Below are 16,635 nucleotides of genomic sequence, written 5' to 3'. Positions count from 1 at the left end.
CTGTTTCTGGAGATACTCCGAAAGCTGCACCGATGGGGAGATGTCTGGATAGTTAGAAAAGAGGTAGTGATTGCCTGATCCGGCCCGGCACATTATCTCTCCAAATTTAAATCCCTTCTTGTAGGTAGGTGCCTGCTGTCCGATGCTGAATTAACATGCAGCCAGCTGCTTTTCATGCACCAGCATATCACTCTAAAAAAAATAGTCATGTTGGATCCTGCATTTTAAGAAATAAAGAATTCTGCTCCTGAAGCATTTTTTCCTGGGGACCTAGCCAACTTTTCTAGAACTCTTCCAAACTGGGCTCAGCAGTCGGCAAGGGGGAGCTGTGCATTTTGTCTATTGAAACTAGGTGTGCGTTGGACCCAATCGGCTTCTAATAGCACCTGGAGGACAGGAGGGACTTTTCCCAGGGTACCAGAAAGGGATGTTTCACGAGGCAGAAGAATTGCAAAAGTTGGTTTAGATGTTGAAAATTCAAACTCAAGCCAGAGGTTGTGCACTTTAGAAACAGGACGCTGCAACATTCTTTGGTCTCCTTTCCAGAAAAAAAAAAAAACCTTTCAAAAAAGAACCTTTAAAATAAAAAGCACCCAGCTAACACGTGTCCCGATCTAGAAAATTTTTCTCTCGCTGTGTGTTCCTTTTTTTTTTTTTTTTTTTTTTTTTTTAAACAATCCTGTGCTTCAGCGCCTCCATGTTTTATGGCCTCTGTCCAGTTTCCTGTTTTACGTCACTTGCTAGTTAACTGCTGCAGCTTTTACAACTGTGCTTTCAAGTGTAATCTGAGCTGGAACTGCCCAACTTCAGCTGCCACGGCTCCTGCCTACGAGAAAGAGCACTGAATCTCCCCTCTCTCTACCTTTCTAAGCTTCAGAGTCTCTCCTTCTGCCCCTTCCGCCCCAGGCTGCAGGATTAGGAATCCGGCGGCGATCAAATTGCTTGGGATCGAGAGAAAAAAGGGCAGCGGGGCAAAAAGCCCTGGTCACTTGCAAAAGGTCGTCAACCTTTCCCGTGCGCCTACCTTTTTTGTTTGTTGTGCCTTTGTGGGAAGTGAGCCTTAATGATGTTTTGCTGGAAGGGCTTTTGAATTCGACTACTGGGCTGCTTTTCCTACTCCTCCTCCCTCCAGGCGCTCTCGTTCGCTACTTCATTTCTGGGAAGCCATGGACAAAAAGCAAGGTATATGTTGCAACGTCGGAAACCTGTGGAATGGGGGCAGGGTGGCGAGGGGTGGGAATGGGGGGGGGGCTCTAGTGTAGCCTAGCTCTTTAAACAAGGATTATTTAAATTTGGTGGTGTATTCGCCTTTGATTTTACGTTGCATTGGTTGCTTTTTCTCTTTCTCTTCCCCGGGAGGGTCCTCCCAATGGAAAAGGTAAATACATATTGACAGTGATTTGCTTGGAAAGCTAGTGTTAGGTGGATAGGTAAAGAGTTGACTGGGATGATTTCTGGGGAAAAACCCCAGTAACAACGCTACCCAACAACAACAACAAACTACTTTTTCTTGGTTGCAAGATTGACTGGGCGTATTTTTTTTTTTTTTCAAAGTTGGAGCTGGGTGGGCTAGGGTGGGTGCAAACTGGGTGTTTCCTGAACAGCCTGAGGCCCCTCCCTCTCTCCACCTCCCTCCCTTGAATTGGGCTGGCCCAGCGTGGATGAAGGGACCTGCAGACTTTGCAGTTCATTAGCCTGATTCAGCAGAGGTGGAACAGGTGATGAGTACAATAGCGGTGGTGGAGTTCATTTTTTACTGACTGGTTATGAATGCAGATGGGATGTGTATGCGTCTGTAGAATTTTTTTCCCACTCCCCACCCCATTTCTCTTAATTTCCCTTGTGATTATCCGTTTACATGTGCATAATAATCTTTTTTGTCCCTAACTAGGAAATAATGTAATTTGTCTGAAACACTTTGCTCCAACACAAATTATTCTCTAGCATTCTTATTCCCCTAAGCACACTGAGTTGCTCATTTCTGAGCCTTGGTATTGTCAGCTTTGCTTAGGATAACTGCAGGAACTTGTGGTGCCCTCCCCCACTCCCCACCTCAAGCTTCAGAGCAGTGTTGTCTTAGCTAAAACTTTTAAAGTTGCTCAGTTTATCCATGGCTATCCAGATCCTCCTGTTCCTGTGTCTTTAGAGGCACTAAAGTTCCTGGCCTTCCTCCTCCTTTCCACTTACCTAAATGCACACCTACTTCTTTTCTTTATCCTTTTCCTTCCTTAAACCCTGTTCCTAGCATTTAGTGGTATTTTCCTTGTGCAAGAGACAGTTAATGGCAATTGATTGATGGGGCATAAGAGTTCCAGGAATTCAAAGGTTGGAAGCTCTCAAGCTTTGTTCTGCACCTGGAGTGTTTAGGTCCTGGAGAGAGGAGGGCTTCCCCAGATTTGCCTACAGGTGGCCTGGGCACTGGGCAGGAGGTAGTGTTTTAAAGGTCAGTTGGGTCAAACAGTTGCATTTTCTGATGTTGGCTTGGTGCTCCAGGCTTCTCTTTGACTGATGCACTGGGGCTAGGTGGAGTCAATGAAGTGAATTGTCCATGCCAAGAAACCTGGGATACAAAACAGAGAGGGAGTATGTACGAAGTTTGGGTGATAAGCAAGTATGGTAGACATGTCAGTCAGGGAAGTTAATAGATCAGTTAAGGCTGGAGGCTGCAGGGAGGCCTCGGAGAAGGAGCCCAGAAGGAGGAAGTGCTTGTCTTTGAGGTCATGTGATTTAGGAAACACAGCAGAATGACTTCCAAATCATTGAGTGCTTTTTAAAAAATTTGGTGGGGAAAGTTTCAAAGGAGGAGAAAAACTAGCTTATAGGATTATAGATCTAGAACTGGAAAAGACTAAACAATCCAACTACCCATTTTACAGATGAGGAAACTGACTTTACAGGTAGTAAAGTGGTAAAGGTAGAACTTCAGTCCAGGTCTTCTTAATTCCAAGCCCAGTTCTTTCTTCACTGTACCAGTGAATTTTAAGAGGCTGACCAGACCAACCTCTCCATTTTAAAGATTAGGAGAGTGTGGACTTGATAAATTAAGGACTTATCTAAAGTCACCTAGGAAGCCCCAGAAATAGTATTCAAACCCAGGACTGCCTGTTTCTACTGAACCATGTTACCTCTGGGAGAGGGCTCAGACCACACTTCCCCTTGCTTCTCTACAGGCCTCTTTGATGAGTCATGGGGGGCTGGGAGCAGGTGGGAGGGGGAGGGGCAGCCTCCTTCAGCCTGGTTTCCTGTTCCTAAGGTAAAAGCCCACAGCTGCTGGGATGGCCTTGACATCATACTCCCAAGTGCTCATCACACACGACTGAGATGTGCTGAGTGGGAGTGTGGCCAGCTGTCACACACAGTCTGCCTACCCTATTTCTTAGGCACTAGGCTTGGGGCTCAGGGCAACTACATACATGCATTCAGGTTCCTTATTTCTAACCTTGATAAGAGTAGCAAGAAAACTTGTGTCTTGGAGCAAACTGTGACTCCAGGGAGGAAAGTGTCCACCCTTCCATCCACCCCAAAAGAGAACCAATAGTCAGTCAGCAAGCATTTATTAAGAATGCCATTGTCAGTCACTGTGCTAAATTCCAGGCTGAGCTGAATCAAACTTGTTTTTATTGATGTTTCTGTCTGGGTTAGAGACTTTCTTAAACACTTCAATCAGCCATCCTTTCTTAATTTTTTTTTTTTTTTTGAATATTGATACCCTGGGGGCAGCTACGTGGTACAGTGGAAAGAGCACCAGCCCTGAATTCAGGAGGACCTGAGTTCAAATCTGGTCTCACTTAATGCTTCCTAGCTGTGTGACTCTGGACACTTAACCCCAGCTTCAGGGGGGGAAAAAAAAAAAAAAATATATATATATATATATGTTAAATATATATAATTATATATTATATAATATATTTATTAATTAATATATATGTGTATATATATATATATATATATATATATATATATATATATATATATATATATATATATATATATATATATATATATATATTGATACCCTTTGTTTTTATATCAGTAGCATTTCCCAGTATTTCTCTCCTTTCTTCCCACTCCTAGAGGATCATCCTTTTAAACCAAGAATTTTAGAAAGGAGAAAAAAAAAACAAATTTCACCAAATTAACTAACAACTAATCAAATCCAAAATCATATATAGTGTTCTGTATCTGTACTCCCAATACCTTCAATGCAGAAAGGAGGCAAATTCTCAAATCTCTTCTTTAAGGCTAAGCTTTTGATTATTATATTTTAACTCCATGACCTCACTTTTTAAAAATAAAATTTTATTGATAAATCTTTGTTTTTAACCTTGCCAAAGTTTCTCCCACTATCCCTCTGCTTTCCCATGGAGACATCCCATATAATATTAAAAAAAAAAAAAGTAAAAAATGAGAAAAATTGTTCAATACATCAAGAAAATCTGAAAACAAAACAAAACAAAAAACACAAAAGTCTGAAAACATATGCAGTGTTCTATACCATGGACCTCTGCAAAGGGGTAGGGATGTCTTTGCATAGTTTTTCTTTGGGGCCTTGCTTGTTTTTTGTAATTTTACAACATTCATTTTTTTCTTTTTTAAAATTATTATAGATTTTTTATTTATAAAACATAAGCATGGGTAATTTTTCATCATTGACCCTTTGAAAATCTTCTTTTCCAACTTTTCCCTTCCTTCCCCCACCCCTTCCCCTGGATGGCAGGCAGTCCAATATATATTAAATATGATAAAGTATATGTTAAATACAATATATATATATATATATATATATATATATATATATATATATTTCAACAGTTATCTTGCTGCACAAGAAAAATTGGATTTGGAAAGAATGTAAAAATAACCTGAGAAGGAAAATAAAAATGCAAGCAAACAATAACAGAAAGAGTGAAATGCTATGTACAACATTCATTTTTGATTGTTTTGTGTTTATTGTTCTTTCCATTACTACTGTTATAGCCATTATGTATTTATTTTCTTGAATTTGCTTACTTCACTCTGCATCAGTTCATTAAAGCTTATCCATGACCTCCTTGTAATATATGTCTCTTAGTAGACTCTCTGAGTGGATCGGGATGGACGTTTTAGTCACTTTATTTTCATAATCCCAAAGTGCTTCTACTGATTTACAGCTCGACCAACAACACTCCAGGGGGCCTATCTTCCCCCAGCCCCTCCAATATTGATTTCCCATCTTTTGCCACATTTGCTGATTTATTGGGTGTGAGGATTTAAGACTGCTTGGATTTGTGTATTTCTCTTATTAGTGATTGGCAGCATTATTTCATATGGTTAGTAATCATTTGTGATTCTTCTTTTGTTCGTATCCTTTAACAGGCTTTATCCTCCTGAGATGTAGAGATCAGCTCTGCAGTTAATGGGTGGGATGATGCAGTGGAAGGAGCAATATCTGTGGGAGCTATGGCTTCACTCCCAGTTTGACATACTTTTAAGCCATGTGACTGTTTTACACATTACTAATGTACTTATCATGTATTATTATTTTGTATTCTTGTGATCTCTTTGTCTTTTATCCCCTCTCCCATATTCTAAGCTTTATGAGACCAGGGATCAATCATGTCATATCTTATCCATGAAGACAAAAGGAAAATAAAGTTATCTGTCTTCAAGAAGTTTGCATTACAAGAGACAACATGCTGGATAAGTTTCTAACAAAGCAGAGAGATACATGGTAACCTTTGAAGGGAAAGCGTTAGGAGTTGGGGGAGGATTTGAAAGGATATGCACATCGTTGCAATCTTGAATCAGTAGAAAAGTAACGAGTGGAGATGGTGTGTGGTTTGTGAGCAAGTTGGGGGTAATAAGGTCAGGGTGAGGGGAAGGGAATCGTTGAAAAAAGACTGGATGGGTAAAAAAGATAGGATGGGATTAAATTGTGAAGAATTGAAAAGGCTACCCCCTCATCCCCATTCCCTCCCCCCATTTTCTATTTGATCTTAGAGGTAATAGAGAACTAATGCAATTTACTAAGTAGGAATGGTAACTTGGTCATCCTGGAGAAGAATATTTTTGCCATAGAACTGGGAAGAGAAATTTAAATTAAAAAAATTAAAAATCAAATTAATTTTTTCATCTTTCATTTGTGAGCTGTCTTAGATATACACATATATACATTAGAATGAGAAGGATTGATTCCAACCTTCACATTTTACAGAAGAGAAAACTGAAGCTCAGATAGGTCTTATCATAACTCAAAGTGAGTCAGGTATTAAGGAGCAAAGTTGGGATTTAGAACCAAAGCTTTTGATTTCAAGTTGCCCCGATGCATCGAACTTCATTAACTGGCCTCTGCCTAGAAAGAGGGATTTTCAGGCTCTCTAGTTCCCTTTTAGCTATGCTATAATGACTGGAGTCACTTCAGGGTATATTTGCTGGATGGGTAGCATGCCATTATAAGTATGGAGTACTCCAAATCAATTTATGCAGGGGACAACTCTGTCAGGATTTTAACTCCATTAAATGAAGTAAGGGTTTCTATTAGATTCCTTTGGTATTTTTAGGATGATACCACTTCAGATCCTGGCAAGTTATAGAGTTTTAAAATTTTGGGTCAACTAGATGGTATAGTGGATAAAGCAAAAGACCCAGAATCAGGAAGCTTTGTGATCCTGGATAAGTCACTTATCTCTGCCTCAGTTTCCTCATCTATAATGAGCCAGAGAAGGAAATGGCAAATCACTCCATTACTCTGCCAAGAAAACCCCAAATCGGCTCACAAAGACTCAGGCATGACTGAAATAACTGAACAACAAACATTTTGAAATAGGACCCCTGCCACCCAGTAACATTTCATGGATGATGTGCTGGACTTGAAGTTAGTAAGAACCAGGTTTGATCCCACCCCTCGAACTTATTAGCAGCATTACCCTCAGCAAATCATGTAACCTTTATTGATTTCATTTTCCTTATCTCTAAATTGAGGTAATACTTTGTGAGAATCAAATGAGAAAATTTATGCAAAGCACTTTGCAAATCCATAAACTTATATTAATGTCTTCTATCAGCAGATGATGATACTTAGGGATATTAAGTCTTCGTTGCGCAAGATGATATCAAAAGGTGCTTAGAAGACTGGCCCTATCCTTGAAGAGTTTATAGTCTAGTTAGAAAGCTGAAATATATACAAAAAATGTCGTATTACTTATGAGGCAACATACTAACAATTTTTAACAATGCAAGCATTCATTGTGCAGACAGTTACAAAATGCTAAAGAAGGAAGAGATCAGATTTGGATGAGTAAACCTATAGTATTCTATTATGATTTCAGAACTGCCTGGCTATTGATTTAAAATGATTTAAATTGGAAATGTGCTCTCTCTGTCTCTCTCTTTTTCCTCTCTTTTTTCCTTTCTTCCTCTCTCTCATTTTCTCTCTCCTCTCTCTTCTCACTTCTCTCCGCCTTCCTTCTCTCCTTTCTTCCCTTCTTCCTTCCGCCTTCATTCTTCCCTCCCTTCCTCATTTTTTCCTCCCTCTCTCATTTCTATCCCCTTCCTTCTCCCCTCTTTTCCTCTCCTCTTCCTTCTCTCTTATTCTTCTTTCCCTCCCTTCTTCATTCCCCCTCTTTCCTCTCTTCTTCCTTCCCTATGCCATTCCCCCCCACTCATTCTTTCTCCCTTCTTCATTCACCCCCTCCCTTTTCTCCCTCTTTCTCTCTCCTCTTTTCTTCCCTCCTATTTTTATTATGCTTTATTTACATTAGATTTTTTTTTTTTTTTTTTTTTTTTTGGTATGTGTGTGCCTTTAAATAAATTTTTTTTTTTTTTTAATTTGGAAGTGGTCTCTTAAAGAAGTTCCCTTTTGTGTTTATGCAAACTTCACATGGCCGTCTTTTGGGCTTGATGGTTACACCACATACTACCTCCAAGAGAGTGATGGTCGTCAGACAACTTCCATAAAAGAAAGGGTTGGAGGTGGCCTGGAAGGGAGGCTTTCTTGTTTTTCTTTTAGGCTGGAGTTTTAACCTAGTTTGGACACTGATTTAAGATGTGGTCTAGATTTAGGAACATATATGTTGTTGCTCTCAGTGCTCCCATTGTCCCCATCTGTAACATAAGTACCTTGTCTGGAAGGGGGAACCCCAAAACAAAAGCAGTTTTACATATGAAAACCTGTAATAATCAAATTCATTGCTTAAATGGTGACTATCTTGGCAGCTTTCTATAGGGTTTTACTCATGTTATATGTTTTGATTTCTCATAAGGTAAGTCTTGCAAGTATTTCACTCCCATTTTACAAATGAAGTAACTGATGCCAGGAACAAGTTAGATGACTTGTTTAAGTAAGGTCATATAGCCAGTAAGTAAACAGTAGGACTAAGATTTAAACAGAGGTCTGATGATTACAAATCTAGTATCTTTCTGTTATCTAATTACTTTACAAAAGAATTCTTGGGAGAATTTGCCATGAATAATTCATGAAACACTGAGCTTCCTAATGCATTTAAAATGATTTATAAAAATAGATTTTGCATATATGTGTACACATGTGTATCTAGAAGCATACACATACATGCAAAGTATTCCTCCTCCCCAAATTTAATGCAGTCTTTACTTTTAATAGGAACATGACTCTTTTTGTCCTGGAAAGCTTCTGGTCATGTGGGTATGTCCCTGGTAGTGAAGACATTAATGACTCTCCTGGGCTTCCAGGTCCCCTGAGGAAAGCTCTAGATCTAGCTCCAAATTCTTTTTTTTTTTTTTTTTTATTATATATATATATATATATTTTATAATATTATCCCTTGTATTCATTTTTCCAATTTACCCCCCCTCCCTCTATTCCCTCCCCCCGACGACAGGCAATACCATACATTTTACATGTGTTACAATATAGTCTAGGTACAATACATGTGTGCGAATATCACTTTCTTGTTGCACAATAAACATTAGAATCCGAAGGTACATGCAACCTGGGCAGACAGATATTAGTGCTAACAATTTACATTCACTTCTCAGTGTTTCTTCTCTGGGTGTAGCTACCTCTGTCCATCATTGATCAACTGGAAGTGAGTTGGATCTTCTTTATGTTGAAGATTTCCACTTCCATCAGAATACATCCTCATACAGCATTGTTGTTGAAGTGTACAGTGATCTTCTGGTTCTGCTCATTTCACTCAGCATCAGTTGATTTAAGTCTCTCCAGGCCTCTCTATATTCCTCCTGCTGGTCATTTCTTACCGAGCAATAATATTCCATAACCTTCATATACCACAATTTATCCAACCATTCTCCAACTGATGGACATCCATTCATCCTCCAGTTTCTAGCTACAACAAAAAGAGCTGCCACAAACATTTTGGCACATATATGACTCTTTCCGCTCTTTAGTATTTCTTTGGGATATAATCCCAGTAGTAGCGCTGCTGGGTCAAAGGGTATGCACAGTTTGATAACTTTTTGGGCATAATTCCAGATTGCTCTCCAGAATGGCTGGATTCTTTCACAATTCCACCAGCAATGTATTAGTGTCCCAGTTTCCCCACATCCCCTCCAACATTTGTCATTATTTGTTCCTGTCATCTTAGCTAATCTGACAGGTGTGTAGTGGTATCTCAGAGTGGTCTTAATTTGCATTTCTCTGATCAGTAGTGATTTGGAACACTCTTTCATGTGAGTGGATATAGTTTCAATTTCTTCCTCTGAGAATTGTCTGTTCATATCCTTTGACCATTTGTCAATTGGAGAATGGTTCGGTTTCTTATAAATTTGGGTCAGTTCTCTATATATTTTGGAAATGAGACCTTTGTCAGAACCTTTGTTTTTAAAAATATTTTCCCAATTTGTTACTTCCCTTCTAATCTTGTTTGCATTAGTATTATTTGTACAGAAACTTTTTAGTTTGATGTAATCAAAATCTTCTATTTTGTGATCAATAATGATCTCTAGTTCTCCTCTGGTCATAAATTCCTTCCTCCTCCACAAGTCTGAGAGGTAGATTATCCTCTGTTCCTCTAATCTATTTATTATCTCCCTCTTTATGCCTAAATCATGGACCCATTTTGATCTTATCTTGGTATATGGTGTTAAGTGTGGATCCATATCTAATTTCTGCCATACTAATTTCCAGTTTTCCCAACAGTTTTTTCCGAATAATGAATTTTTATCCCTAATGTTGGAATCTTTGGGTTTGTCAAAGATTAGATTGCTATAGATGTATCCTTTTTTGTCCTTTGTATCTAATCTGTTCCACTGATCTACCGGTCTATTTCGTAGCCAATACCAAATGGTTTTGGTGACTGCTGCTACATAATATAGCTTTAGATCAGGTACACTTAGACCACCTTCCTCTGAGTTTTTTTTCATTAGTTCCCTTGCAATTCTTGACCTTTTATTCTTCCATATGAATTTTGTTGTTATTTTTTCTAGGTCATTAAAATAGTTTCTTGGGAGTCTGATTGGTATAGCACTAAATAAATAGATTAGTTTGGGGAGTATTGTCATCTTTATTATATTCGCTCGGCCTATCCAAGAGCACTGAATGTCTTTCCAATTATTTAAATCTGATTTTATTTTTGTGGCAAGTGTTTTGTAATTTTTCTCATATAATTCCTGACTTTTCTTTGGTAGATGGATTCCCAAATATTTTATACTCTCAACATTTGTTTGGAATGGAATTTCTCTTTGTATCTCTTGCTGTAGCATTTTGTTAGTGATATATAAAAATGCCGAGGATTTATGTGGATTTATTTTGTATCCTGCCACTTTGCTGAAATTTTGAATTATTTCTAGTAGCTTTTTAGCAGAGTCTTTGGGGTTCTCTAAGTATACCATCATGTCATCTGCAAAAAGTGATAGTTTAATTTCCTCATTTCCTACTCTAATTCCTTGAATCTCTTTCTCGGCTCTTATTGCCGAGGCTAGCGTTTCTAGTACTATATTGAATAGTAATGGTGATAGTGGGCAACCTTGTTTCACTCCTGATCTTACTGGGAAAGGTTGCAGTTTATTTCTATTGCATATTATGCTTACTGACGGTCTTAAATATATACTCCTGATTATTCTAAGGAATAATCCATTTATTCCTATACTCTCAAGAGTTTTTAGTAGGAATGGATGTTGGATTTTGTCAAATGCTTTTTCTGCATCTATTGAGATGATCATATGGTTCTTATTAATTTGATTATTAATATGGTCAATTATATTAATAGTTTTCCTAATATTAAACCAGCCCTGCATTCCTGGAATAAATCCTACTTGATCATAGTGTATTATCTTGGAGATGATTTTCTGAAGTCTTTTTGCTAATATCTTATTTAAGATTTTAGCATCAATATTCATTAAGGAGATTGGTCTATAATTTTCTTTCTCAGTTTTCGATCTACCAGGTTTAGGTATCAGTACCATGTCTGTGTCATAAAAGGAGTTTGGTAGGACTCCTTCATCCCCTATTTTTTCAAATAATTTATATAACATTGGGGCTAATTGTTCTTTAAATGTTTGGTAGAATTCACATGTGAATCCATCTGGCCCTGGGGATTTTTTCCTGGGGAGTTGATTAATAGCTTGTTCTATTTCTTTTTCTGAAATGGGACTATTTAAGCAATTTATCTCCTCCTCTGTTAATCTAGGGAGCCTATATTTTTGGAGAAAGTCATCCATTTCACTTAAGTTATCAAATTTATTGGCATAAAGTTGGGCAAAGTAGCTCCAAATTCTTACTTGATGAATTTAGGATGGGCCAGTTTCTTTGGGGTCTTGATGGCCTTTGGAAGAAAGTGCAGCCCACAGAAGGCCTAGTTAATGAAGGGCTTTAGATCTTAGGCTTTGAAAAGTGAGGCCTAGGGAGCCAGGCTTTGTGGGGCTCCATTCAATCGGTGCATTTTTTTTTCCTTCCAAATTCCTGAGAGGGGGGACTTGGTATGTTTTCAGATTGCTCTATGACTTAATTTTTAATAAGAGGAAAGTTACTTCTCATGTCCAAAAACTTGTCCCCCAACTTAGCCAAGTCTAGTGGTTCCCTTTTGCCTCTGTAATAAATTATACATTTCTGTCTCTCTGTCTCTCTCTCTGTCTCTCTCTCTGTCTCTCTCTCTGTCTCTCTCTCTGTCTCTCTCTCTCTCTCTCTCTCTCTCTCTCTCTCTCTCTCTCTCTCTCTCTCTCTCTCTCTTTCTTTTTTTAAGGGATATTTAAAGCCCTTCAGAATCTGGCTCCAGCTTACCTCCTCTGGCCCTTAGTGTATTTTCCCTTTTTTTTTTTTTTTTTCTCATCATACTCTATGTTCTAGTCAAACTGGCTGTCCCTGGTATACCACATTCCACCCCCATGCCTTTGCAAAGACTAGGATGCATTCCCTACTCATCTATTTCTTAGGCTCTTCCAAACAGCATCTTGGAGCTAGAAGGTCATTCAGACCCATTTTATCCTTCTTGTCTCCCCCCACCTCTTCATTTTACCAGAAGTTGAAAGAAGTGATATTGTCCAGGCTCACACCTCTCTCAAGTGAAAGGCTTCAGCAGGATTTGAATCCAGGTCTTCCTAACTTCAAGTTCATTGTGAAATGCCTAGCAAATCTCCTTCAAGATTTAGTTTAAGTGCTAACCTCCACACGAAACTCTCCCTGTATCTTCACTTGCTAGTGAAATATCTTGCCTGTATCTTTCCTTCTTCTCAAGATTTAATTTACTTATTTTGTAAATATTTTCTGTTCACTTATCTGTGTAGATATAGTTTCTCTCAAAAATACCTCTCTCAGAAATTTAAGTTTCTTGAGGGCAGAAACTGTTTTGTTTTTGTCTTTGTACCAAGTGCAAAGCACATTCCATAGGTGCTAGCTTAATGAATGGAGTGAAGAGGAGGCCCATGACCAGGAGAGTGCCTTCTGCCTCTGTTGTGCCAGGCATCCCATAGTCTTTTGCAACTACTTCTTGCTAGACTGCTTATATCTCACATTTTGTAAGAGAAAGTACCTTAAAAAGCAATACCAATTCTGGGTCATTGAAAGATGAATTGATCTCTACTCCAGGTCAGCTGATCAGCATGTTTCTGGTCCTATTTATAGCTTCCTGGTTTGTGGGACCTGGAGGTTAGTAGCTCCTAGGAGGGAATCTTGCTTGTTAGCCAGAGTGGCCTTGGAACAGCTGGGCCTTTAGGTACTTCCCACGTAAATGGGTTCTTGGGCATTGAAGGAGCTGGGGACAGTAGCCCTAAAGGTCTGATTTTGTGGATTTTTCTTGAAATGGGAACAAGCTAGCTACTTGTATTTGGAGTGTCAGAGATGTTTGAGCAGTGCTGTATAATGGGGAGAGCTCTGGACTGGAGTTAATGCTATTCAGCTCAGGAGACCTTTACTTTAAGCCCCTGCTCTGTGTAAGGTATTGAGATAGGTGGTAGGGACCCAGAGACCACAACAAAACAATCCCTGCTGGGAGAGAGCTTGGTTCTGCTTCAGGGGAAATCTGCCCTCATATCTGCATCTGACACTAATTAGCTGTGGAGTGGTTGCCCATCTGTAAAATAGAACCAAGGATAGTCGATAGTGAGCACAGGGTTATTGTGAGATTCTGAGGAAATGGAGGTATGGGGATTGCTGATTCTTTATGCTTCAAAGTATGCATTATCTCAATCTAGCCTAATAAAAGCATAACAGCTATGATTACAGGCCCATCTGAGAGACCAAAGCCACTGAGGGTCACAAAGCAGTGACCAAATAGGAGCTTGGACCATTCCAAGACCCTGCTCACTTTTTTTTCCTCTCTCTTTTATGTGGCTTCCCCAGCCCAATATGACAGAGAGATCGGTTATGCGTCTTGGGAATCCTCCTTGGTTTCCTGCAGAAAAAAGGATGCATATCCTTTCTGGGCCCTGCAGGAAGTGGGGAACAGACCCAGATTGTCACCACCACTCCTTCCAAATTGGGACCCGTGCCTTATGTCTGCAGATGTGTTGGCGTGGTTAAACTTCCTCTAGCTTTAGACCTCTCCCTCTTGCAGCTGAGTAAAAACAACACTGGTAAATAGACTCTCTTTTTGTGATCCTTGGTTGAGGAGGAAAAGGCAGAGAATAATGAATGTTAAGGAGAGGAAGTGGATTACATGGTTGCAGAAGGCTGGGTGCTCAGCAAGGGTCCTTGACTCTTTAATGTTTCTGAGGACAAGGTCTAATTCAGTGAGCTCAGAAGGGTTTGGGATACTGCATTCAGTCAGAGCTGTCCTGTCTTTCAGAAATATTCTTTTTCGTTTTCCTGTGCTTAGTCCAAATTGGCCATCTCGGGATATAGTGGAGAGGAGGCTAGCTCTCTTTTCTCAGCCTATGATATTTCTCTTCCTTTTCTGCTCTTGCCTTCTTCTCCCATTAAGTCACAGGTGGAAAGAAAAAAATTCTGTCCTACTTCCCAATTTGTTAGGTCTTCAATTTAAATAAATTTTCAGCATGGTTACAGAAAGAAAGCATTAGATTTGGAGACACAGAGATTGGGTTCAAATCCTGCCATTGATGCTTAGTATTACTGTGGCCTTGACCATTCACTTAATTACTCTGAGCTTTCTTTACCTCAGCTGCAAAATGTTCCCAGATTCATTTGGTTTCCTCTTAAGATACCTTTCCTATCTGGATCTGTGATCCTTTGATTGTGTGAATACTTTCTTTTCTTTTACCTTTGCTTGTGACATTTTCTTATGTTTGTAGGGCACATACCTGGGATTGCTTTCTTTTCTTTTCTTTACTTTTATTTATTTAGGCAAATAGTGAGGCTGTATTTGAACTCAGTTCCTTCTGACTCCAGGGCTGGTGCTTTAGCCACTGTGCTACTTAGCTGCCCCATTTTCCTACCCTTTTAAAAGAGGAGTATGCTCAGTTGAAAGGGGAGAAAAGTCTAGGTGTAGCGTTTTCAAAATTGTAACCTCCTTAGCTACCCTTCAGGGTCCCACTTATATGCTACTTCCTTCAAAAAACCTGTGATCCCCACCTTCTGGAACCATTATAAATATTATTTCCATCTTTGTGTCACTTTGCATTTCTTAAGTTTGTCATAATAGTTTGTTCTGCAGTGTCACTGCAGTGTCACTATTTGTTGTATATATATATTGCACATTTGTGTTATCAATTGCCAATGCATTGTGTATCCTGTAACAAAGTCGAGTTTTTTGTAACAGTGAAGTGGAGAGTAGTTTGGAGAAGGTAAAAGCTGTTTGGAGTCTAAGGAGAGTGCTAGGTTATTGCACGAGTTCAAGGGGAAGACAGCTAGGTGGTACAGAGTACTGGCCCTGGAGTCAGGAAAACCTGAGTTCAAATTTGACCTCAGATACTGTGTAATACCTGGGCAAGGTATTTAACCCTAATTAAAAAAAAAAAGGCAGGAGTTTCAATCAGATGCAAGAAGGACCAGGGAGTTGGAGTATGAGTAAAGAGAATAGGACAGATTTAAAGGAGAGGGAGGGAGAACAAGCAATAAAACATCACAATTGGTTGGATATGGGAATCAGAGGATCATAGATCTCATGCTAAAAAGGATCTCGGAGGTCTTCTAGTTTAACCTCTTCATTTTACAGATAAAAAAATTGAGACCTATATGGTACTTGCCTATGGTTATCCAGGTTAAATCAGCTTCAAAGGCGGATTTAAACCCTGAAACTCCAAAGGCACTTACTTTACCACAATTAAAGTGAAAATCTGAAGTTGACTTTAAATTACAAACATAAGTAACTGAATGCATGATGATGCCTTTGACAAAAATAACCAAGATTTGGAAGAGAAGTGACTTTGGGGGAAAAGATAATGAGATACCTAAAGGACATCAAGTTGGAAATATTTGATAGACCATTGGTTCCTTATCACTTCTGGGATAAGATATAAAATCATCTGGTTTATAAAGTCCTTCCTACCTTTCAAGTCTTCCTAGACCTTATTCTTCTTCACTTATTGTGTGATCTAGTAACCCTGGCTTCCTTGCTGTTCCTCACACATGACACTGTGTTCTCCTAATTGCAGACATGTTCCTTGGCTGTGCCCCATGCCTAGAATGCTCTCTCCTTGTATCTGCCACCTGGTTTCCCTGACTTCCTCCAGATCTTAACTAAAATTTTCCCTTTTCCCAGAAGCCTTGCCTAGTCCTACCTTCCCTCTAAGACTGCCCCCAATTTATCTTGTTCCACATAGATCTCATCTGTATATTGTTGTTTGTATGTTGTTTCCTCGCTTAGTCTATGAGTTCCTCAAGAGCAGAGACTGTGGTTTGTTGTTTTTCTTCCTTCTTTCTATCCTCAGCACTTAACATAGTGCTTGGCATGTAGTAGGTGCTTAATAAATACTAGTCAACATGTAGAACTGGAGTTCAGAAGAAAGAGCAGGGCTAGATAGATATGAGAGTCTGATGAGATCCAAGAGAGGACAAAGTCTTGAGGTACATTCAGAGTGGTCAAGTATGCTAAAGAGGGGTTCTTTTTAGGATTTGGGTTGAATTATCCCCTGAGGGTTATCATCAGCTATAATAGAATCCAGGGCAGCTGGGCAGTGCAGTGGATAGAGCACTAAGTTTGGAATCAGTAAAACTCATCAACATGAATTCAGATCTTATGTCAGTAAGTGATATTGGATAAGTCACTTAATTAATCCTGTTTGCCTCAGTTTCCTCATTTGTAAAATGAGCTGAAGAAAGTAGTA

General features: G+C 39.2%; 1 protein-coding gene across 3 annotated transcripts in view; it reads left to right on the top strand.

Annotated features, from left to right (window-relative positions):
• The window catches only part of MAP2K3 (mitogen-activated protein kinase kinase 3), an 82,990-nt gene that overhangs the window by 30,018 nt on the left and 36,337 nt on the right, over positions 1–16,635 (top strand). The window contains exon 1 of one of the 3 annotated variants that reach the window (XM_074281271.1): positions 779–1,182. The exons of the other annotated variants lie outside the window; for them this stretch is intronic. Coding sequence (XP_074137372.1) covers positions 1,167–1,182 — 16 coding nt within the window. The 5' untranslated portion in view covers positions 779–1,166. Of the gene's footprint in view, positions 1–778; positions 1,183–16,635 lie in introns of those variants that run through there. 3 annotated transcript variants of the gene reach the window in all.

This window comes from Sminthopsis crassicaudata, chromosome 1 (genome assembly GCF_048593235.1).
Source record: "Sminthopsis crassicaudata isolate SCR6 chromosome 1, ASM4859323v1, whole genome shotgun sequence".
NCBI classification, from domain to species: Eukaryota; Metazoa; Chordata; class Mammalia; order Dasyuromorphia; family Dasyuridae; genus Sminthopsis; species Sminthopsis crassicaudata.
The sequence above is the reverse complement of the archived record's forward strand: the minus strand, read 5'-3'. Positions and strand labels throughout refer to the sequence as shown.